Raw genomic sequence first — 23,788 nt, forward strand, 5'->3', positions numbered from 1 at the left:
GTTGATTTCAAACATCTACATTTGTATTTTAAACACATGGGTCTCTTTTTTTGAACAGACGTACCAAGTCCTCCAGGTGGACCACTCGAAGCAACGGACGTGAAAGCAGATGAAATAACTTTGAGATGGAAAGCACCTGAAGATGATGGTGGGGAGCCAATAACTAATTATGTACTACAAAAGAGACGTAAAGGTTCAGATAAGTAAGTTTCCACATTTTTTACAACAATCTTGAAATATAGTTACTTCTAATTCGCTTAATAATTACAGGGCTTTTGTGTACTCAGCACTGAGCCGCACAAATTTTGTAAGAGCTTTTACAAATTAGGTTTAATTTGAATCTCTTTACACATAAACTGAAATATTAGTTGAATTATATAACCTTAGAATATTGAATGTGTAAAAATTTATTATGGTGAAGGCAAATAGGAATGTATAGTCATTGGTTGACTGTATCCTGAACATAATCCTCAACTTAATTTTGTATGTATTGTAGTGGCTTACCTCACTGTGCAGAGATGTTTAAGACAACCAAATCAATGTCTCCTAAATGAATATATTTCAAGCGTTCATATGTTAACAGACAACCTCGTAAACAAATGAAAGTGGCTTGAGTCACGTTGTTCATTTTAAGCGTAAATCATTATATGCATAGGAAATAGACATGAATAAATACATAGACACAGAAAAACACATACGAAATACGCATGTAAAAGGAAATATGTTCAAGTCCTAAAATCTAATTCTACTTGAATGAGTACAACACGGTTTAGATACTATCGTGAACAGATATGAAATTGTACTAAGTAACCAACATAATTAGAATGATTAGTCTGTCATATGATTTTACACTGTTCTAATAGATAGACCTATAATAGGAGAAGCTATTAGTACATTAAATAGGAATAATATATTCGTAAAATCTCAGCGAATGTCGTACATCAACTCGGCGCCCAAATACTGTGAAACTATTAGCTCTAATTTAGACGAAAGTTCTTATATAGAAGCTACTAGTATTTTTAATTACAATGGTGACTTAAATTAGTCTTACATGATGCTAGTATAGGCTTACGTATATTTTCTGGTGCTGCTTGAAAAAATTCATTTCTTTAATATCATTCAATTTGCTGTGTACCGAAATAATTTTTTTAACTTGATAGAAAATGAATTATGTACCTACATAACTTTTTGCCTTTAATATTGTTTTCATTGTTCGACATAAGTTGGGAAAAGGTCAGTGGATTTTTAAATTCACCAAATGCAACTGTTAGAAATCTAGATGAGGGCACAGAATATGAATTCCGTGTAATGGCTGAAAATGCAATGGGTCAAAGTGAACCTTTAGTAACAACCCAACCAATTAAAGCTAAACATCCATTTGGTAAGTAAGAGCAAACCTATTTGTTCTAAGAGTATCTAACTTATTTTTATACTCAGCTTAACGTTCTTAGAGCTAATAACAGTTCATCCTAATTGGTGACCTGCTTGAATATCTGGTCTACGTGACAGGCTTTTTGTGCCTAAATTAGCTTCAGGCTGATAATAAAGTAGTTTATTCATATCTTTACAAACATAATATAAATCTATGAACTACCTGATTTTACTGACTAGAAAAAATGAATTACCATAGGAAACTATTCATCGACATATAGTTAACTGAAACCATTTTCAATGTTACGAAAAGCTGACTATTTTTGCTTTACAGAGATGAGATGCTTACCAATTGTTGAAAGTATTTAGTAAACAGAGTAACATTACAATCACGCTAACTTCATGAAAAATTAGAGGTTTTTAGTGTGAACCTAGTATATGTGGAAATGGTAGATATTTTATTACTTTCATCCTTCAAGATTTACGTCTTTCTATGTGGGATTAAAAGTTCATCATGATAGTAAAGATTTATTTTTCTGTGTGGTATAACTTGACACTGAGGCTTTTACGCCATCAAGCTTGATAAAATAACGGTCACATAAAAAACTGATATAAAGTTATTCATCAGTGGTTTACTAATTGACAATAAATCATTTTAATCATTGCTCTTTATCATCATTTCTTCTACTTTGTTAATGGAAACTGTGATTACGTAAGTTTCCATAAGTTTGTATCATTTATGGAAGGTAAGCAATAAAAACTAACAGTATGTCCTTTGGTTTTAGGAAAATCATATCATTTCTTGACAAATTAAATTACAAATCTTTCACTAAATCAACATCTATTCAATTCACGATATTACTTACACTCTAATTTACCATTTCTTCTTGAATTATCCATTTACAGATCCTCCATCCGGTATGCAGAAGCCAACTGTTGAAGATACAAGTGATGATTCAGTTACTTTAGCCTGGGAACCTCCACGTAAAGGCCCTGTTACAGGATATATTGTAGAGAAAAGAGCTAAAGGTGATAAAAACTGGTCTAAGTAAGTATTTTTTACTTGAACAGTTAAGTAGCACTATTGAGAAGATAAGAGTTTGAGTTTTCTATGGAGATAAATGAATTTCTTTTGATAATTAAAGTAACCCATTGTTCATTGAACAAAAACAAAAGGAATTCAGCGAGAAAAATTCCCTTCTCAACAAAATCATTTATATTCGTACTTATACTTGTATGACAAATTTCTAAGCCTGTGGAAGAATAGAAGGAGATTACGTTCTGAAGTGATCCGAGGTTTAAAAATTGAAATGAAGCTCTCCTAATGATCGAGTGGTTAGAAAAAAATAATAGAATGAAAATACAGGTCAGAAATATGAGAAATAATTAACCACTTAACAGATCTGAAGCAGAAACGAAAAACGCAAAGATCATCATACACAATAGCATATACACCATGAAAAGTCATTAGTGATTAATAAAATATGATTACGGTTTAAAAAGTACAAATTCAGGCAAGCAAATTCAAGAACGACTATTGAATTACAGAAATTGTGAATGGTCTACATATTATTCGTTCATGACATGAACAATCGCCATTCATAAAATAAATGACTTTTTGCTAAAGTACACTTGGCAGTTATATTATAATCTGATTCTTGTCAATCCCTAAGTAAATAAACTCCAGTACGCCTGAACACCGATTACCACGACGCACAATGCTGACTAGTATTGGGAATGGTTGGAAGAAAGTTAGGGGCGGCCAAACCAAAACGTGACATCAGTCCTTGAAGTCACTAACTTCTAGTCTGAGCCATGTTAGTAGATGCAGACTACTTGGTTGGGGTCCGCGTGACTATCGTAACCAACGGTTGGAGACCCTGTGTGACATAGCTCAGAATCAATCACAATGGCTTAGGTATATACACTCTCTGTCTTTCCTTAAACGATGAGAATAAAATTGCTTCATATTTTTCTTTCCTCCCGTACTAATCCTTATATACAGTCTTTCTTTTATATATTACCACCATTAAATTAAATACTTCTATGAATTCTATGTTTATCTTGTTGTGCTAATGAGGTATGGCAACTTGAACAGATGCATATATGTGCTTGATCCTACGTTGAAGCTGACTGACTGACTATGCGAAGAGATATACTATTGAACAGATATTCAATGCTAACTGAAGACATTTTTTCAGAACTTATGATAATAAAACTGATTAAAATGTAAAAAAGAACACCTAATTAGTATTTGTTGAAAAATTTCCTTCCACAAATTTAGGTATTCCAGCAATCTACTTAAGTTTATGATATGATAAATGTCATTTATGAAATCTAGGAGAATTATTTATGTCACTGATTTGTGGCGAATCTTTGAATGTTTCAACTGATTGCTTATGAACCATTAACTCAATAAACTAGAATGAAAGAACTAGCAATCAAACTTCATATGTCATGTACTGTATCACATATTTCTTTCAAAACATTAGATAGACACTTCATTTGAATATTTATACTTTAGTTTAAATTAGAGGGTATTGTATTCCTTCAGCTAGTAAGACACCAAAATCAATTTGACTTATTCTGTATACTCATCCGGAATCTTATTTACGTATTCTAAAGTAATCAAAGTAACCGTAATTACAACACTCCCGATATTGAATGTCAACATAACAAGATATAATTTCTTCATGTGTTTTCTAATTTGATCTAAGACAAATGAAGGAAAAAATTATGATGATGATTGTTGTTTCATGTTGAGTCAATTATAATGAGTGTGAAAACTTGCAGAAAGTTCCATCAGTTCAATTTGCTATAACTATTAGTAACACAGCTAAAGGATTTTCTTGAAATAATGTAATCAGTGATCGTAGAAAAGTTAACAGAGGAAATTAACGGACAAAAAGTGTGAAATTACACTAAAACTAAGGGTCAAAAAACGGATAAAAACTAAATCTATCCTTGCAGTTTCGATCTATTTTGAGCCATATTAACCTTGAATTATAATTCCTTTGAGGATTTCAATTAGGAATCTGAACCAATCTACATATGTCTTAATATGAAACTGATATCATATCTTTATTTAGTCACCAGCATATTTAACATCTTATTCGACTGATTTAATTTCAGCAGCTACGTTATTAACTCTACTAATTCTTCATTTTTCTACCTAATCAACTTCTTTTTTATTCAACAACAGAGCCAATGCAGCTCCAATATCCGGTACAGGTTATACTGTTAAAAATTTACCGAAAGGAAAAGAATTTGAATTTCGTGTTATTCCAGTCAATGCAGCTGGTCAAGGTGAACCAAGTGAACCGACTAAACTTATTAAAGTACAAAAACCAATTAGTAAGTGAAAAAGTTACATCATAACATTATATTATTTTTATAATTTAATGCGTGAATGACCGTGATTAATTGTTAAATGTAATTAATGTAACCCCAGGAAAAACGACTGGTAGTAATTGGTTGACCGTGAGGATTACCGGGTGGCAAGGCAATGATTGTTCACATATAAATAATTAGTTTAACTGTGTCAGTATGCCAACTGTTAGTACATAAACGCTATATTTCGTCAGTTAATTTGGTATTTCAGGCTTTGGATGAAAAAATCGAAAAAGATACTTTCTGCGGGACATGTTTACATATATATATCTTAGCGAAAACAATATAAATACACTAAAAAGAGCTGAAATGTCGATATACAGTTTGATTTCCATGTAAATTACTTCCAACCAATAAGAAATAAACGAACTGTTGCTTTAATAAATCAATGACATAATGGAGCTTATAACTAAATTTTTTACAGAACCGAGACAAAAGATCTGTCCGCTAATCCTTGGTTTTCAATGATTTTCAAAATATTATCAGTTCATGGGGAAAGTTACCTTCGAACTGAAGAAATCATTAAAAACCTTTTTACATTGTCTTACCATTACTTTTTTTGGGATTAAAGTTTATTATGAAACAATTATTTCTCCTGGTATTTTTATCCTTTTCTGTTGCTTACAGCTGTTCCAAAGATAACTGTTGATGCACCAAAAGAAATAAATGCTCGCCTAGGTGAACCATTTAAAATTCGAATTCCATTTACCGGTGGACCACCAGAAGAAGTCGAGTTGATAAAAGTAAGAGGAAAATAACGTTGAGTACTCATAACACTATTCCATCTTTTATTATTAAGTTGCTTCGGTTGTATTGATTTGTCAGTTTTTCAGGTGAATTAGTTTATTATAGAAACTGAACTGCTAGTTTTGGCTCCACAATGATCGAAAAATTCATTTAACTTTAGTCATTCTGCTAAGGTTTAAGAATTTTCGACTCAATTAGTCAAAACATAATAATTCATTAAGTGGAATAAAATGTATTTTGTTGGAAAGCTAATTCAAGTCTGTCATTTGCTAGATGAATTGTATTAGATATAAATAACATTAAATCAGAATGAAGACAATATTGCTTTGATTACTCAATTCTAAACTATGCACTTAATAACATACACTCGTGATATATTTCTTTTAGTTTTGTAAATGCATTAGGACATTTTTCTAATGGTTTATTTTTAGTATACATCATTTTTCTTTTGAATCTATCCAGCAATAGCTACTTAAATTTTAATTTTCCATGTTGAAAAAGGCTTTAATTCATAGCTTAACCACAAAGATATCAATGTTAAGTGTGCATGAGTTTAGTATAAACAGACACTTCAGTACTAGTTTACAATGACTTTTAGCACAGAAATATGGACTGGGCTAAATGATTACACTAGTCACTTCACTTATTTTAGCAGTTACAATAAGACGATGAATATATGGTCAATAGATTGATATGGAAGGTATATTGAATATATTGTGCTTTAGGCTTTGGCTATATGAATGTTTACCAAAAGACAGTTATACATAACAGTAGTGCTATTCGACGTATGTTAGACATGGAAAATGCACGATATGAAATGATAACTTTTGTTTAACTGTCCATTAAGAAAAACATTTCTTGTATTTTAAGGAATTAAGGAGTGAGGATCTTCAAGTTATATGCTCTAGGCGAGGAGTTTAAATCACTAAATAAAAATGTGAACCTTATCTGACTGAATTATTTGAAAAACATTTCACACTCAGTGTTAGTATATATGTCGAAATATAATGTTGGTCGTAGTCAAAATAAGCAGACAAAACTTGACGAGGCTCATACCAAAAGCTATTGCTATTCTATGCTTGCACCGATTTAAAATCAATTTGCGCATGATACCTTAGGCTTTATGGATGGGATTTTTGAAATTTTAAATAATAGTAGTTCGAGATACTCGATTTGGAGGAATATTGGTCACACTGGCTCAGTTGTAATTGTTTTTGATCTTCGTTTAAATCTTTATGTTATTATCCTCTCCAAGTTTATTTCAATGACTTGATACTTTCCGCACGAGAATGTGATTAGACTAAATTTTATCACTGTCCAGAGAAAACCAAATGTTTGGTCCCTTATCTTTTAAGTTAATTTGCACTATACATATTTGAAGGCAGGACTGATGATAAGATAATATATCTTCATATAAAGTATTATTAAATAACTAACATCAATGATAACCGTAAAACTATTTGAACTCAACTAGAACTGATCATTCCTAAATTTTATTGACTTTTTTAAATAGCCAGTATCTCTTAAGTTATCAGTTAACCAGTTAGTCACAACATACAGCCTGTATGTATGTACATGGCCTCTATGTCACTGAAATGCTAAAGTTTATTCTAAATGCTAAGGTTTTCCAAACTACTGAAAACTTGTATGACTATTATTATTATTGTTTCCTTTTACTTTTTTTGAAAATAACAGGATGGCAAACCTGTTCCACTAGATACAAATCGTTTCAAACTTGAAGTGACACCAAATGAAGTTATTATCACAGATACAAAAGCGGAAAAAGAAGATGCTGGACAGTATAAAGTTGCTTTGAAAAATGAAAAAGGTGAAGCCAGTCATCCACTCACCGTGAAAGTATTAAGTCCACCTGATGCTCCTGAAGGTCCTTTGGAAGTTACTGATATCAAAGGTGATTCGTGCAAATTAACATGGAACCCTCCAAAGGTTAGTTATAAGTAATATGTAATTCGATACAAATGAAACTAACTAAATTCTCATGGAAAATAGAAGCAATTAGGTAAAAAAAATTATTTAGTTTTTAATATAAGAATTTCTATGTAAAACAAAATTTGAATAGTGTAATAAAAATTCACTTTATGAAAACCCTGTGCATTGTACTGTTGAATAAAAGCCTGTTTCCCAAACGTTTTCGAACACAACATGGTAAATTTTACAGTTATCCAATGAACGTCTATTTAAATGTTGTAATTTCTCACTAATATAACACTATACGTCATGAATTGTAATATCTACCTAATATTTACCAGTTACTATGATAATGAGGACGACGATTGATCCTAGGGTACTCACATTAAGGTTTAAGTGTAGATAAAATATGAAAAATTATGATATTTTTAACCCTCATTTTTGTTTACAAGTCGCTTTATCCTGACATTAATTACCTTGTGGGTTTTGTTTAGTAATCGTCCCAAATTTTATTGATCACAATAGCAGTATTCACTTCTATAAAGTTTGAAATCGAGATTTTCTCAAGTCTCATTTGACCGATTGAAATAATTATAATTGGGAATGACATGTAATTAGGCGCTCTTCTCATTGACATTAATACCAAAACAACATTCAGTGATATATACTGATCGTAGTTTTCAAAAACTATTCATTTGGAAATAGTTACTCTCGTAAATAAACATTACTTGGATAATTATTAAAAATCAAGGAGGGCTAATTTTTGTTTATCACTCAACTATTATTTGCTCTAATGGTCTCACAATGGATCAAAGTCAGTAACTTAAGATTCCACAGAAAGCAACATCTCTATAGAAAACTGAGTTAGTAACTGATATACTTTATACCACATACTTCACCAAAACTATGTGACTATCAAACATTGATGACAGTGTCTAACTATTGAATTCCAATTCAATTAATTCCCATAACCCGCCAAACTAAACACTTATCATGTGTACACTCGAGGTTAACTTTAGCACGGAATTCCAACATCTTTATGTGAAATCCTGACCAGCGAGTTCCAGCTTTATGAGCCGCAAGAAAGTTATCAGCCAGGAGATTAAATGATAATCACCTCATGTGGAGAATCGTTAAAAGTATGAGCTATAAACCATTTAACTTTAATCCAGTGGTTTATAGGTATCTTTCTCTCGAAAACACATGAAGGTCCTATTTTCTATGTTGTGTGGAGTCCTAAATGTATATTGCTAAGGGATACCAGGTTGGTACTATATAGCTGTTAGTTTTCCTAGGTATCTGGGTTAGCTGTTCAAATAAAACAGTATCCATTCAATCCATTGTATCCAAATAGCATTTACCAGCTCACTGATCCATATAGGTAAATTTCCGCGTGCATCTCTCTCAAATCCTAATGCTCAGTTATAAATGCATTTTTTAGTTATGTTGGGACGTGTATATTAGGTTAATCATTTAAGCACTAAGGTAACATGCACAACCTATGTACGTATGATCGTCCCGTATCTATTGTCCAGGTAAAGTTACGAATGAGATTAAGAACGATATTTCAGTATTTAAAGACTTAACTATCGAAATATCATTTAGTGGAGTTAGGAAATAATCATATTACATCTTGGCACAAATCAGCGTTCAGTTCTACCCTTTTAGAGCTTCTACTGTGGAAAAGTAGCTATCTTAAATTTAAACTGCTGATGCTTTGTTGCTTTGTAGTGTTTCGTTGCATACGTTAATAAACAATGTATTGGTTTATTTGCTGCCTTAAAAAACATAAATCCAAGTGACAGACAACAAGCTTCATTCATTTCAAAGCACTTGAAATATGTAGTCAGTTTGACGTAATTTAACTTGATATTTCAGAACAATGGAGGCAGTCCGATAACAAATTATATTGTTGAAAAACTGGAACCGAGAACTGGAGAATGGTTACCTGTTAGTAAATTTGTCCGAACTCCAGAATATGAAGTCACTGGTTTAGAACCAGGCAACAATTATAGGTTTCGTGTACGAGCTGAGAATGAACTTGGAACAAGTGAACCTTTAGAAACAAGCCGTTCAATACTAGCTGAAGAACCAAGTAGTAAGTTATGTATACGGGTCTTCATTTATCACTCGTTTGGTAATTTATCCTTAAAACTAGTGTGTCTAATACAGGACTATTAAAAAAATTTTTATAACATAACAATACTCTTTAATATCATAGTAGAGAATCACAGAAACCATTCAACTAAAAAAGTGCATACATTTTTCTTTATTTAGCTGTACCAGATGCGCCAAATAATTTGACCGTGGCTGATGTAGATGCTAATAAAATTACACTGGAATGGTCTAAGCCGCGTAATGACGGTGGTAAACGCGTAAATGGTTATGTAGTTGAATACAAACCTCTCAATGCAACAGAATGGGAACAAGCTGCTATTGTTAAAGATTTAACTGCAACGGGTAAGTTTCTGAGGCCACTATCCAGTAATTTAAAACATCCTAACTACCTAAGTATTCACTAAATATGCACAACGTTTCAAATTACTGCATCATAATTATCTTCCAGCACAAACAGTATGACTGAGAATGGTCTTAGAGAAATATCAATTTCTTCATTTGTTTTACGCAGAACAATAATATTCGTTTTATGTATGAACTAGAAAGTTTCACAAAACTGACGTTTAGTAGGATAATGCGACTGTCATTGGTTAGTCCAGATAAATATAATCCGAACAGCCTTCAAATAATGTTGGATGAACACACTTTTATGAAGTGTTTATAATGGTTATTCTTGTAAAATGCATAGCCTCCTAACCAACCCTGAAAGTCAAAACAAATTTGGATTATTCGCACGATATTTTCTAGATGTTTCTCAGCTCACAGAATATATTTCTATCAAATGGTTCAAACCTCATAGATCGCATTTTCAATATCAGTGATTTCATGTTATAGAGTGACAATCATGTCACACCATGGATTCTGACTGTCGCATTACCAATACGGTTAAGCTCTACCAGCATGAAGATGCAGTATGACCACTGTCTACCAGTACGTGATTTTCATAGGAATGCTTTGAAAATAAATAATTTGGTGTGACAATCATATAAATTCCGTATAATCACGTATAAGAGTCAGGTTATGTCGGAGTCAGTGAGCTGATTTATCAAGAATACACTATTAAACTAACTGAATCTTTTGAATTCATTTTTTTCCTAAGCAAACCGATTTCACTTTAACAGTAATTAGCATGGCAATTTAAACCGTTTATCTCTTTGATAAATTTAGATAATGCAATAAAAAGACGAAGATTATCAGATCAGAGTGATATATTTGAGCATTTATTTCCGAACAATCTGAACAGACATTTACTTGTTAAGGCATTTATATACGAAAAGTAAAGGTCAAATAGACAAACAGAGTAAAACAATATTTACTTACACTAAACCTACCCAGGTGAATTGATCTGTATATCCAATGGGTGAATTGCATTGATCTGCTCATTATCTTTGTTTTTTCTGATATTTCAATTTGTATGGGTGACCTTTATATTTCAAATGGCTTAAGTAAATGTGTAATCAGATTGTTCGAAATGTATTGCGCTAATATATCACAGCAAAATTATTCGACAAACGAATCATTTTCAAAGCGATATACGTACTGAATTATAAGTCTGTGAACAAATTGAATGATTATTGATGGTATTCGTCAAGGACTGACCTCAGTTGGAGTACCATAGAATGTCAGGGAACATTTAACAGTTGCTCCTTCCCTCAGCAGTGGGTACCTTAGACCTCTTTCGGGACTTACAAGAAGCAGAGATGAAAGTAAATTAAACTTGAGTGCTGACGAAATGTAGTGAACAAACATGTGTTGTAGCTAGATCCTTTTTTGTAGAAAATTACCTCTCATTTATGTTACCCAATTTAAAAAATTTCTAATAATAGTTTTTTTTCGTTTCAAATTTTTTAAAAGTCGATGGGTTGAAAAAGGGTGAAAAATATATGTTCCGTGTTTCTGCTAGAAATGAAGTAGGTGTGAGTCAACCATGCTCAACCAGTCGTGCAGTGGAATGTAAACCGAAACATAGTAAGTAAATTTATAGAATTCGTAAACTGTTGCTAATGTATAGAGGACTCTATAGGCATTTCGAACTATCTTAAGCTATATATACATCAAAATCAAATTATTATTTATATGTTCATAGTAGATAAAAGCGAATTAAAATGTCTTCACTCAACTCAATACTTTAAAAATCGTGAAATGTCTAATTGACAAACCACCGACATCATATCGGATTCCTTTTCAGTTGTAAATAATTAATCTGTTGGTTTATTAGTCACTTTCGTTTTCATCATATAAAAATATCAAGCAGTCATAGCTTCTCCGATGGATTAATAAAACCTAAAGTAAACATATTCTATCAGTACAGAATACTTGGTGAACATTAGGCTCCATTCAGCTTCTTCTTGATAATTACGACAATAATCTCTCAGTAAATATTATGTTTGATCAGAAAATATAGAAATAGTGTTGTAGTGGATAAATACTCAGGTGGCAAAGACTAAAAGTACACAGTTCTTTCGTAAAATATGAAAACCGTGCATTAAATATATCATTTGCACATCTTCCATCAGTTGTTTCTTACGATCTTCATCGTTCCTTCATTCCTGTTATTATTTTGATCGCTTTCAGTTTTCTTTTCTTTTCTCTTCATTTCAATCTTCTCAATCTTCTGCTGGTGTGCATACCACTTCTGATTGGTGCTACGTACCGCTTATATCTATCAACATAAGTAGCATACACCACAGTACCACTAGATTTTTAGTTTTTTGATGACCATTAATTATACTCTATAAATTTATTTACAACCTTTTATCTGCTGAATTGTAAAATCCCAATTCCATTCAATTTTAACAGCTACAGCTGATAGTCCAGGAAGACCAAACGTAGATGATGTAGGAAAGAATTCAATCGATCTATCCTGGTCACGTCCAGCTAAAGACGGTGGTGCTAAGGTGACAGGTTATATTGTTGAAAAACGGAAAAAGAATTCACCAGATTGGGAGCCTGCTGTATCAGGAAATACACCTGTTACTGGTACACAAGCCCACATCGATGGTTTAGATGAGAATGGTGAATATGAATTCCGTATCAAACCAGTAAATGCAGCTGGAGTTGGCGAACCAAGTGAACCCACTCCGATGACTAAAATTGGACCAAAAAGAGGTAACAATTATTTTCATTTCTTCTTTAATTTTAGTACTTATAGTTGTAAAAATAACTGCTTTATTTAAAACTTACTGATGATAAATAATTTAATGTTGACGAGTTACAAGTAGGGATAAATAAAATAATCTAGATTATATATGATATGACGGATGTTTCAAAATATATTTATCTTTCTTAAGTATACTTCGATAATAAGACTAGTCAAACTATATCAGATCCAGGATTCACGACTCAGAATAGATAATCAGATTAACACTAGATAATACTTTATTCAAAACAATTAAGAGCAGACGCACCCAGTGAGTGCAGAGTAGAAATCAATAACAGGAAATCACATATTTAATAGTCCGTAGGCTAAGTGCCTCTTTGTCCAAGCTCAGTGACCATTCATATTTTACCTTCACTACCACATATCAATATAGAAGTATTACTCCAGGTAACTATCTTATGCGTTTTATGTTTGTGTTTGATTATCTCCTGTTCTACATCATAAGTTACATATGTTGGACAGTTGATAAAATCTGATAAAAAATCGAATGGTTTAACTAAACATTTTTGAAACTCATTAAACGTCTATAAATTACCGCAAATAAATGCCAGGTTTTTACCTCAAGTCATATTATAACTGGTATTTTGTAGACGATATAAATGTTTTAAGATTTCTTATATCCGTTTAAGTGGACAACTAAAAATGTAGATATAAGTTTGATTATAATAAAAATCACTTTCAACTCTCAAACAGTTATCATATTGCTATGGAACTATTAAGTCTAGTAGTAGGCTTATATTGGTTCAGTATGCTTTACATTCTTTTATTTTTCAAATATTTACAGTGTAATCATCAAAACTACCTGTAAGCAAATGATATTAAGATGGTTTACAATAACAACCTGACAAGTTGAACGGTTGAATATTGTATGATCAGATTAATATATATTTCGAATTATCATTTAAGTAAACCAGGTCTTCAAATGTGTTCCACCACAGAAGATCATTAGCTCATGGCACCTTCCATACAAAGAACTAATGTTTGAAGTATATTTAGTCAAGATTTCTAAATTACCTATAGAGAAAAACATATCTTTTTATAAAATGTTGGCTGAATTAAGAATGATAAACTTTATTCATTTCTAGCAACCAATTTAAACTAGTCAATGAATTAGTTATTCAAATTGAAGAAGACTTCATTTGCTTGTATTCATATTCTTGTTTATTCACATGTATATTTGTTAATTTAATCAGTTTTCATCTCGTGGTTAAAAAATGTGCGATACTTTTTCTAAAATCTAATGTATTCAGATTTAAACTATCGATGATGATTTTGTAATGTTGGCTTCTACTGTCTTATTACAATAACAACTATGAATTGAATTTTACTAACATACATAACTCTACTTTTTAAAATGTAAATCTTTTTATTTATCGCATTTAGATAAACCAAATCCACCTGAAGATGTTGAAATCACTGATCTTTCAGCGGATAGCTGTAAACTAAGCTGGAAACCTCCAGCTAAAGATGGAGGCGCTCCAATTACCGGTAAAACTATGTTATGCAATGTGTTATAAGTCACTTTATTCAAGATAATTTTCTATATGCATGATTCTTAACAGAAACATATACGAATACTATTGAGTCTGTAGTGCCGCGATTCGTTAATCGTTTACTTCAATAACCGTTATGATTCTAATCTTAACGGTGCGTAAAATCAGAAGACAAAGGATAGCAGCAACTACAGTTTATTGTCGAATAATTCAGGTCAGAAAGTTAACAACACCTGAGCGAATATCAACGATCGAGTGAGCGGCAAGCGAGAGAGCGAGTGAACAGGCGAACAAGCGAAGGAAGTGAACGAGGAGCAAGCGAGCGAATAGCAAGCAATTACATAGGCAATTTATAGTTAAATTTAATAAGGGCATAGCAAACCAAAACAAAGGCTCATAATAATATTTGCGTGCGTACACATATGGGGAGGAGTATGAGTCATCGAATGATATTTAAGCAGTCAACATTTCGGATAGAGTGTCATGTGCTCTAGTGGTATAGCAGTGCAAAAAATATGCAAATTGTTACTATCCAAATGACGATGTCTGTTAAGTAAGTTAGTAAAAAAGGCTTAACCAAAATTGGCTATAATCGAAATTGATTGTAGGATGGTTGCTATAATTTTACCCCAATTCTAATAGCATGGCTGTGCCATAGTCTTTACTACTCTGCCGCTTCTAGATCTCATTATGGATTCAATTTGGAGAATTCAGAACTTAAGTTAATTAGTAAATAATTGCTCTTTGAAATGGTTGTACTGAAACCCTTTGAAACATAAAAGTGCGAATGATTATCAATACGGAAAAAATGATATTCGTTACTCAGAATTTGTTTTTACCTCAAATGTTTCGCTTATTCCAATATAGTAATCGATATCAAAATGTGTCCAATGAACATAAGGATATACACTATATTTCGATAATATCATTGCAGTCTGCAATCTCACCGTATCAATGTGCAACTATGTACAGATTTTCACTAGCTGTAATCAAATATTATTTCGGTTATCGTAATGTGTGATACTGTTAGTTGTAATTTATATAGGAGGTTGCTGAATTTCATATATAAAAACACTTGTTCACAATGTAAGTTAACTCAAAATGACAAAACATATGAGTCCAAACTTACCCAAGTTGTAAAACTTATCCTCTGTCAATAAAACATACAATTTAGTCAATAATGCATGTTTGAATAGCTTTTTCAGTCCATTTTCCGCTTTCAAGTCTATAAGTTTCATCAAAAGATAGTGATGAGATCCTTCATCGTTAAAATGCAATAATGCTGTCAACAAATCAAACTGTGGTCCAAACGTTTTGGATGTTTCATGATGTTATAAAGGTTAATTATTAAGCCGTGACATTTTGCAACTATATTCCTGGGTAGATTCTTACTAGACGGTTTGTGTGTCCAATGTTGAGGAATGAGAGCTGTTCGTTTTTACAAGTCGCATAAACAAAAGATTGAGTTTGATTTCAAACCATATTTCCTAAGATTCTATCATAAAATTACCATGTCACCCTAAAACAGTGTCACAAGCCTTTTCACTGAGAGTGTGGATCAAGATTTACTACTGTAATATCTACATGGCTATTCAGTTAAATTAACAACTTGATCACAACAGTAAGATTATGAGGAAAATACGGTTTCCATTTTTTTGAGATTGAACTTTGATGAATGTACAGCTAAAAATGACTTTTACTCTACTTACATACAAGTTGGTTCAATATTGAAAAGCGAATTTCTGTTGAAATGGTGTTATAGAACGGTAAATAAGTATCATCATCACCATCTTGATAAAAATTTGCCTCTTGAGGAAAGATAAATTCATGTAAGACTAATCTATTCTTTCAAAACTATCTCGTCATTTTACAATTACATTTTACTTTGCTTATTAAATGCATGCTCGGCAACTTTGTAAACTTTTCATTCACGAAGTCATACATTCTTTCGGCAAAAGGTAACCTGATAAAAAAAGTTACCGATAATTTTATTTCTTATTTATAGATTATATCGTTGAAAAATGTGATGCAACAACTGGGATCTGGGAGAAAGTTCCTGCTTTAATTGTGGGAACAACATGTCCTATTAAGGGTTTAATTGAAGGGAAACGTTACCGCTTTCGAGTATCAGCTGTTAATCCATTAGGTCAAAGTGAACCTACTGAATTATTAAATGCTGTAACGGCTAAAAATCCTTTCGGTAAGATCAAATTGTTTTTAAGAATGTTTAATCCATTATGTCTTTTTATAAATAGATGCACCAGATTCACCTGATAATTTAAATATGGATTCATTCGATAAACATTCTGTGGATCTTTCATGGACTCCACCTAAACATGACGGTGGAAATCCCATTAAAGGTAGGTAGTGTTTTTTCACTGAAATAATAAGTTTATGAGAAGATTACTATTAAGTTTGGTGTCCTTACGAAGTCATGAAAGTGAATGTTAATATATTGACTAAGTTGTGTTATAATAATAATAATAATAATAATAATCTGAACCCAACGTTTTTATCACCCCAAATAGGATATCTTGTTGAAAAGCGTACACCTAAAGGTGAATGGAAACAAGCAACAAGTGGATTGGTTACAAATCCTTCAGCTCACTTAATAGGTCTCGAACCAGGTGAAACTTATGAATTCCGTGTAAGTGCCGTGAATGACGCTGGTCCAGGGCGCCCATCAAGGGCCACAGCACCTCATGTTATGAAAGATCCAAGTTGTAAGTTGTTTTTTGAACTATTCACCGTTTTTTTCAAAAATCCAAACTCAAGTATAAAACTACTCTGTAATTTCTAATCACAGTTGCTTTGAAAGTGCAACCTGATGAAATTGTATATCCTTAAAATAAATTTCCACACATACCATTTATTTAGATATTTAAAAATAAAGAGCATTAGAGCGAACTATCGTTATCAGGAAACTGAACATTTACAAATCCAAAGTTATTATCCATGCGTTACAATCAACAAAATGTCAGAGCTGAATTAATTCGTGTTAGAAAGTGAAAATGGTAAACTATTTGTCGATTGGGTTTAAATTAGTTCAAATTACTAACAAGATAACATAACATCAACGATAACTTACTTACTTACGCCTGTTACCCCCAATGGAGCATAGGCCGTCAACCAGCATTCTTCAACCCACTCTGTCCTGGGCCTTCCTTTCTAGTTCTATCCAAATTTTGTTTATTCTTCTCATATCTGTCTCCATTTCTCGGCGTAATGTGTTTTTTGGTCTTCATCTTCTTCTCTGACCTTCAGGATTCCAAGTGAGGGCTTGTCTTGTGACGCAGATGGGTGCTTTCCTCAATGTGTGTCCTATCCACTTCCAGCGCTTATTCCTGATTTCTTCCTCCGCTGGAATCTGGTTTGTTCTCTCCCACAGTAACTTGTTACTGATAGTGTCTGGCCAACGGACATTGAATATCTTGCGTAGACAATTGTTAATAAACACTTGTATCTTCTAGAAAATGGTTTTCGTAGTTCTCCAAGTTTCCGCCCCGTACACTAGAACTACCTTGACATCTGTATTGAAAATTCTGATCTTGGTGTTGGTTGACAATTGTTTTGAGCTCAAGATGTTTTTCGGTTGTAATTATGCTGCTCTTGCTTTGCCGATCCGCGCCCTCACATCTGCATCTGATCTACCGTGTTCATCAATGATGCTGCCCAGATATGTAAAGGTTTCCACATCTTCCAAAGCTTCTCCGTCAAGTATAATTTGATTGGTGCATATTGTATTGTATCGGAGAGTCTTGCTTTTCCCTTTGTTTATATTGAGACCTACTGCTGCTGAAGCTGATGCTACACTGGTCGTTTTCTCCTGCATTTGTTGTTGCGTTTGTGATAGAAGAGCCAGATCATCCGCGAAGTCTAAATCGTTAAGCTGCATCCTGCCTGTCCACTGTATCCCGTGATTTCCTCCAGATGTTGACGTCTTCATAATCAAATCGATGATCAGGAGAAAGAGTGAGAGTAAGCAACCTTGCCTGATACCGGTCTTTACCTCGAATTAGTCTGTCCATTGTCCTCTATGCACTATTTGACAGTTTAATCCATCATAGGAATTCCGTATGATATTGACTATCTTCTCAGGGAGGCACGCCGTAGTGTCAAAGAAGCCTCCATAGTGTTGTCCTGTCCACTATATCAAATGCTTTCTCGTAATCAATGAAGTTGATGTAGAGTGATGAATTCCATTCAATTGGTTGTTCCACAATGATCCGTAGAGTTGCAATTTGGTCTGTACATGATCGATCTTTACGGAATCCAGCCTGTTGGTCTCGAAGTTGGGCGTCTACAGAGTCATTCATTATGTTTAACGACACCCTGTTGATGACTTTTCCTGGTATTGAGAGAAGAATGATTCCCCTATAGTTCTCAGACTTGCTGAAATCGCCTTTTTTGTATCTTGATCAAGTGTCCTATTTTCCATTCTGTTAGTACTTGTTCTTCATCCCAAATCTTACTGAAGAGAATGTGGAGCATCTTTGCAGTTACTGCTACATCTGCTTTCAGTGCCTCTGCCGGAATGTTGTCTAGTCCTGCTGCTTTGCAGCTCTTCATTTGTCTGATGGTCATGCTGATCTCTTCAATTGTTGGCGGGTCAACATTGATTAAGAGGTCTGTAGGTGCCGCTTCGATGTTAGGTGAGTTCAATGGAGCTGGTCGATTTAAGAGCTTCTTAAAATGTTCAACCCACCTGCTTCGCTGTTCTTCAATTCTGGTGATTACCTTGCCGTCCTTACTTTTCACTGATCGTTCTGGTTTACGGTAATTTCCTTCTCTTGCAGTATTTTCCGCCGTCATTGCTGGATCTTCCACATATTTACGTTTGTCAGCCCTGATGCTCCTCTTCACTTGCTTGTTTGCTTCTGTGTATTCAACTTTTTCTGCTCTTGTTTGGCTGATATTGATTTCTGCCTTCTTGTTTCTCCTTTCTTCAATCTTATCCAGTGTATCAACAGTGATCCATTCGTTGTGGTGGTGCTTCTTGTGGCCCAGAACCTTCTGACATGTTGAAGTGATTGCCTCCTTGATCCTTTTCCAGTTGCTCTCGATGGCAATTTTTTCTCCATTGAGTAGATCGTGAAAGGCATGGGACCTATTACTGAGGGTTATCTTGAATTCGTTGAGCCTGTCAGTATCCCGAAGAAAAGCCATATTAAACTTTTGTGATATTGTCCGCCGCGTTGTCCAGTGCTTCTTAAGTTTTAGTTTCATCTTGGCGACCAGCAAGTGCTGATCTGAGGCTATGTCAGCTCCTCTCTTGGTTCTCACGTCCTCCATCGTCCTCCCTAACTTTGTATTGATGCAGATATGGTCGATTTGATTCTGTATAGTGTGATCCTGTAAAGTCCATGTTGCTTTGTGTATACGTTTGTGTGCGAATATGGTACCGCCTATGACCAGTTTGTTGAAGGCACATAGCTCTACAAATCTCTAATCATTTTCGTTCCTTTCTCCCAGTCCATATCGTCCCATGATGTCATCGTATTCGGTGTTGTCCATTCCAATTCTGGCATTTAGGTCTCCTATCAGAATGGTCACGTCGTTTGTTGGGCATTTCTCGTCGATTGACTGCAGCCTATCGTAGAATTGATCTTTAATGTCTTCATTGTAATCGTTAGTAGGCGCAGAGCATTGAATGACGTTCATTGTAATGCCCTATTTCTTTGTTTTCAAGGAGGCTTTGATGATCCTTGATCCATGAGATTCCCACCCCATAAGTGCTTATTGCACTTGTTTGGATAGGATCAGTGCAACGCCTTGTGTATGTGGAGCATTTTCTTCTGCATGACCGGAGTATAATAGCAGCTCCCCTGAAGCTTGTTTTTTTGTCTAACCTGCGTCCAATGTGTTTCACTGATTCCAAGCACCTCCAGGTTGTATCTTTTCATTTCTGCAGCAATTTGGACGGCTCTCCCGGTCTCCCACATTGTACGAACATTCCATGTACTTAAATTAATGGTTGCTCTGATTGTCAGAAGAGGCATCAGCCTCGTGACTTCCGAAGGAATTCAGATTTCACCTTGAGACGTCATAACTTTTCTAAATGAAGATCTTCTAACCCCCAGGACAGAGTTTAAATGGTTTGAATTATTTTTTTTGGTTGGCGTTTTTTTGGCGAGTTAGTTTTTTACAGGATGGGGTCGTTAACCCTTGGCCCAACCCTCCTCCTTTGTACGGGCTTGGGACCGTCTTGGTACTGTCTTACTAAAAAACACAAAATTAGAAGAAGAATTAGTCAAACAATTAATTTTTCAATTATATTCACTACTTATTTGACAGATCCTGCTGCAGCGCCAGAGTCATTAAATGTGGACAAAGTTAATAAAAATGGTGTGAAATTATCATGGCAAAAACCACGAAAAGATGGTGGAAGTAAAATCACTGGATATCAAGTGGAAAAGAAAGATGAAAATGGTGATTGGGTACCTGTGAAACAGACGACAGAACCATGTGCATTTATTCCAATGAAGGAGGGTGAGACTGCACAATTTCGTGTACGTGCAGTGAATGATGAAGGTCCCGGTGAACCGACTCGACCTACTGCACCTGTGACAGCTGTTGACCAACCAGAAGCACCTAGAATATGTACACCTGATGATTGTGTTGGTGGTTTAGGCAGTGGAGTTGGTGGTTTGAAAGACATTATTATAAAGGTAAGCAGTCTTATAAAGTTTTTAGACGCTTCTATTCATACATCATAACTCAAATTAGGCTCATTCGTTGTACATGGTTGAATAATTGTATTTATACTATTGATTACAAATTATCTCAAACTAATATAAAAATATGAAACAAATTGTGATTAACGATAATATTTTCAAATAATAATGTTCGTTTATTTCAGGCTGGACAGGAATTAAAATTACCAGTGGCTTGGTTCGGTCATCCAAAACCTACATTTAATTGGACATTAAATGGTGAACCCGTGAAGATTGATGGAGCTCGTATTCTGCAAAAAGAGGAGCCCTTACCACCTCCCTCTCATCCTGGACCTGGAGGACATTTAGAACTTTCACCTGGTGGTGTTGTCTCACTCGTTATTCCTAAAGTGAAACGATCTGATCATGGAAGATATCAATTGACAGTAATGAATGATTTGGGTCAAGCAAGTACTTCATGTCAAGTAGAGGTTATGGGTGAGTTAAATAACAACTTGTACCTGATTTCAACCATATTTTTATAGTGCCCGATGGTTTACATACAGATTATAATTCAATAATATTCTAACTAGAAATCATTAACAGAAAATTGACTATTTTTTGTAATACCATTTTATCAGGTCTTTTCGTGTATGATTTTTTGATTGATTTGCGAAATAAAGGGAACAATAGGGGTATACGGTGATAGAAATCATATCGATAATTTAGAATGAACATTTTACCAAAACCCCTTGTAATACATTGCGAAGCTATCGGTTGACCTTTTTCTAACAAATTTCATTAATTGATTTGCAAGTGGGTACTAAACAAACATTTTTTAAAAATTCGAATAAGTCTCATTTATCAAAAGTCATACTGAATTAACAATATTATTTACTGCTATCTCTTTTCAGTAAATAGCCCTCATACAAACTTAATACCACTTAAACAACTCCTGAAAAGAAAGAAACACTGGGCAGTTGTGCTATTCTTGTATTAATCTTTTAAGTTGTTAGTACTAATAACTTCACATTGGATCGTACCCAGGATTCGTTCAGATTTGTCTATGAACAAACAAAAAAAATCCTTACTAATTCGTTGACTAATTTACAAGCTAGTAGATTAAGTATAGTTATCACCATAATAGGTGTTACATTGACAGATATTCTAAACAACCCATCTTTTGTTTGATCGACTACTGTTAAGTCAACTAAAAAAGACAAGTCAACTGTATCTATGGTGAGAGACATTTAAATTCTGTTCTGATGGTTAGCATTTGTTTTCGAACTACTACTGGTGTTATGATCTAAAATTTCTCGACGCTTCTTTACGTATATCTGGATGGATCTCTAATAAATTTCCATAAAAGATATTAAATACATGCACTTAACAACCATAATATTTTTTCTGGCATGTGAATTTACTTTTTGATTAAGAGGAAATGAAAATCTCAGGAAACAATATTATTTAACATTACTGTATAATACTTAGCATAAATGTACCTATGTTGAGTATTTTAGCTCGGAAGGTACTTAATGGAGTATGTCACTGTGTAACAAAAATATAAAGTTAAATTTATATTGTATATTTCCAGTTCTCTTTGCCTCTTAAATAGCATCACTACGTCCATTCAATTTAGCCCATAACTTAGAATACAAGTGGGGAACCATGACAGTTTTTCAGTGGCAAGTGATTATTTCTATTAGCACACTTTATCTGTTAAGAGCAGAGTTTTATAAATTAGCCTACAAGCATAAAAAAATACCCACTAACTACATTGTATCATATTTTTAAATTTGATTCGTTTTTATTTTCATATTAAGATGCTCCATCTGCACCTGGAGGACCTCTTGAAGCAACTGATATTAGTGCAAATGAAATAACCTTGAGCTGGAAGCCTCCTACAGATGATGGTGGACAGCCTATTTCTAATTACAGACTTGAGAAACGTCCAAAAGGTTCAGATAGGTCAGTCACCCTTTCACTTTTTAAATCATTTCTGTCATATTGTTCATTCTATTGCAGTCAGATATTTTTGTTTAAAAAAAAATCACTTTTTACTATGTTTCTTTGAATGTAGTTGGCAGACAGTTAGTGGATTTTTAAAATCACCGAATGCAACAGTCAGAAACCTTGAAGAAGGTACAGAATATGAATTTAGAGTTATGGCTGAAAATTCATTAGGACTTAGCGAACCACTCATGACAAGTTCACCAATAAAAGCAAGGCATCCATTTGGTAAGTTCGTCATATAAGTAAGTATTTTACAGGTGAACAGATAGCTTTTAATTTTTTCCGGAAATAGTAACTATGAGATTCAATTACATATTTCGGTGTAGTTAGTGTTAACAATTTTTCTACATATCAGGGAAAATTTTAAAATTTTTCTCATTGTATCCGTTGAATAGTCGTTTTAAAAGTAATACATGGAATAAAAGTATTCAATACTGATATGTTAATTGAACCATTTACCAATTTTTCTGCGTTTCTATGATTGTGCACATGACTAACAATTTACATTGGTGAGAATTTTTTTGGGTATGACATATTGAATTACAGTGTTTTTTTTCAAAAAAAAGAACCGTTCTCCTACAGCAACTAATTGAATTTGCCAATATTATATTCAAAATGTGCATATCTTTCGTCTGTAAACATTGTTACGTCCTTGATCTGTCTACCCACTATCGTGCCGAGGATAACTTGTCTAATGTAGATCAAGACCTTGCACATTAGGCTGAATGGCTTAACCTTGAGGCCAGTATACGAGAGTTTGAAGTGAGGATAGAGAGACGAAAACTATTCTATCCCTGATTGGCTGACAGGCACACGCGAGAGAGAAGACAAGACAACTGGAACACTACTCGCTTTATTCCAATCCCAATCTGATACTCGAATTCCGAATTCAGATTAGTGTAAAAAGATACATG

General features: G+C 33.7%; 1 protein-coding gene across 1 annotated transcript in view; it reads left to right on the forward strand.

The window, feature by feature from the left end:
- Smp_126240 (titin, putative) overlaps positions 1-23,788 on the forward strand; it is a gene marked incomplete at its 5' end in the record, with an annotated part of 158,616 nt that overhangs the window by 86,400 nt on the left and 48,428 nt on the right. The window contains 17 exons of the mRNA XM_018796675.1: positions 59-203; positions 1,224-1,381; positions 2,278-2,419; positions 4,574-4,725; positions 5,389-5,504; positions 7,204-7,455; positions 9,316-9,535; positions 12,355-12,663; positions 14,099-14,203; positions 16,214-16,408; positions 16,464-16,568; positions 16,737-16,931; positions 20,503-20,876; positions 21,068-21,167; positions 21,222-21,359; positions 22,685-22,829; positions 22,942-23,099. Of these exons, the coding sequence (XP_018646836.1) occupies positions 59-203; positions 1,224-1,381; positions 2,278-2,419; positions 4,574-4,725; positions 5,389-5,504; positions 7,204-7,455; positions 9,316-9,535; positions 12,355-12,663; positions 14,099-14,203; positions 16,214-16,408; positions 16,464-16,568; positions 16,737-16,931; positions 20,503-20,876; positions 21,068-21,167; positions 21,222-21,359; positions 22,685-22,829; positions 22,942-23,099 (3,009 nt within the window). The remainder of the gene's footprint in view (positions 1-58; positions 204-1,223; positions 1,382-2,277; positions 2,420-4,573; positions 4,726-5,388; positions 5,505-7,203; positions 7,456-9,315; positions 9,536-12,354; positions 12,664-14,098; positions 14,204-16,213; positions 16,409-16,463; positions 16,569-16,736; positions 16,932-20,502; positions 20,877-21,067; positions 21,168-21,221; positions 21,360-22,684; positions 22,830-22,941; positions 23,100-23,788) is intronic.

The sequence above is a fragment of the Schistosoma mansoni genome (genome assembly GCF_000237925.1).
Source record: "Schistosoma mansoni, WGS project CABG00000000 data, supercontig 0170, strain Puerto Rico, whole genome shotgun sequence".
NCBI classification, from domain to species: Eukaryota; Metazoa; Platyhelminthes; class Trematoda; order Strigeidida; family Schistosomatidae; genus Schistosoma; species Schistosoma mansoni.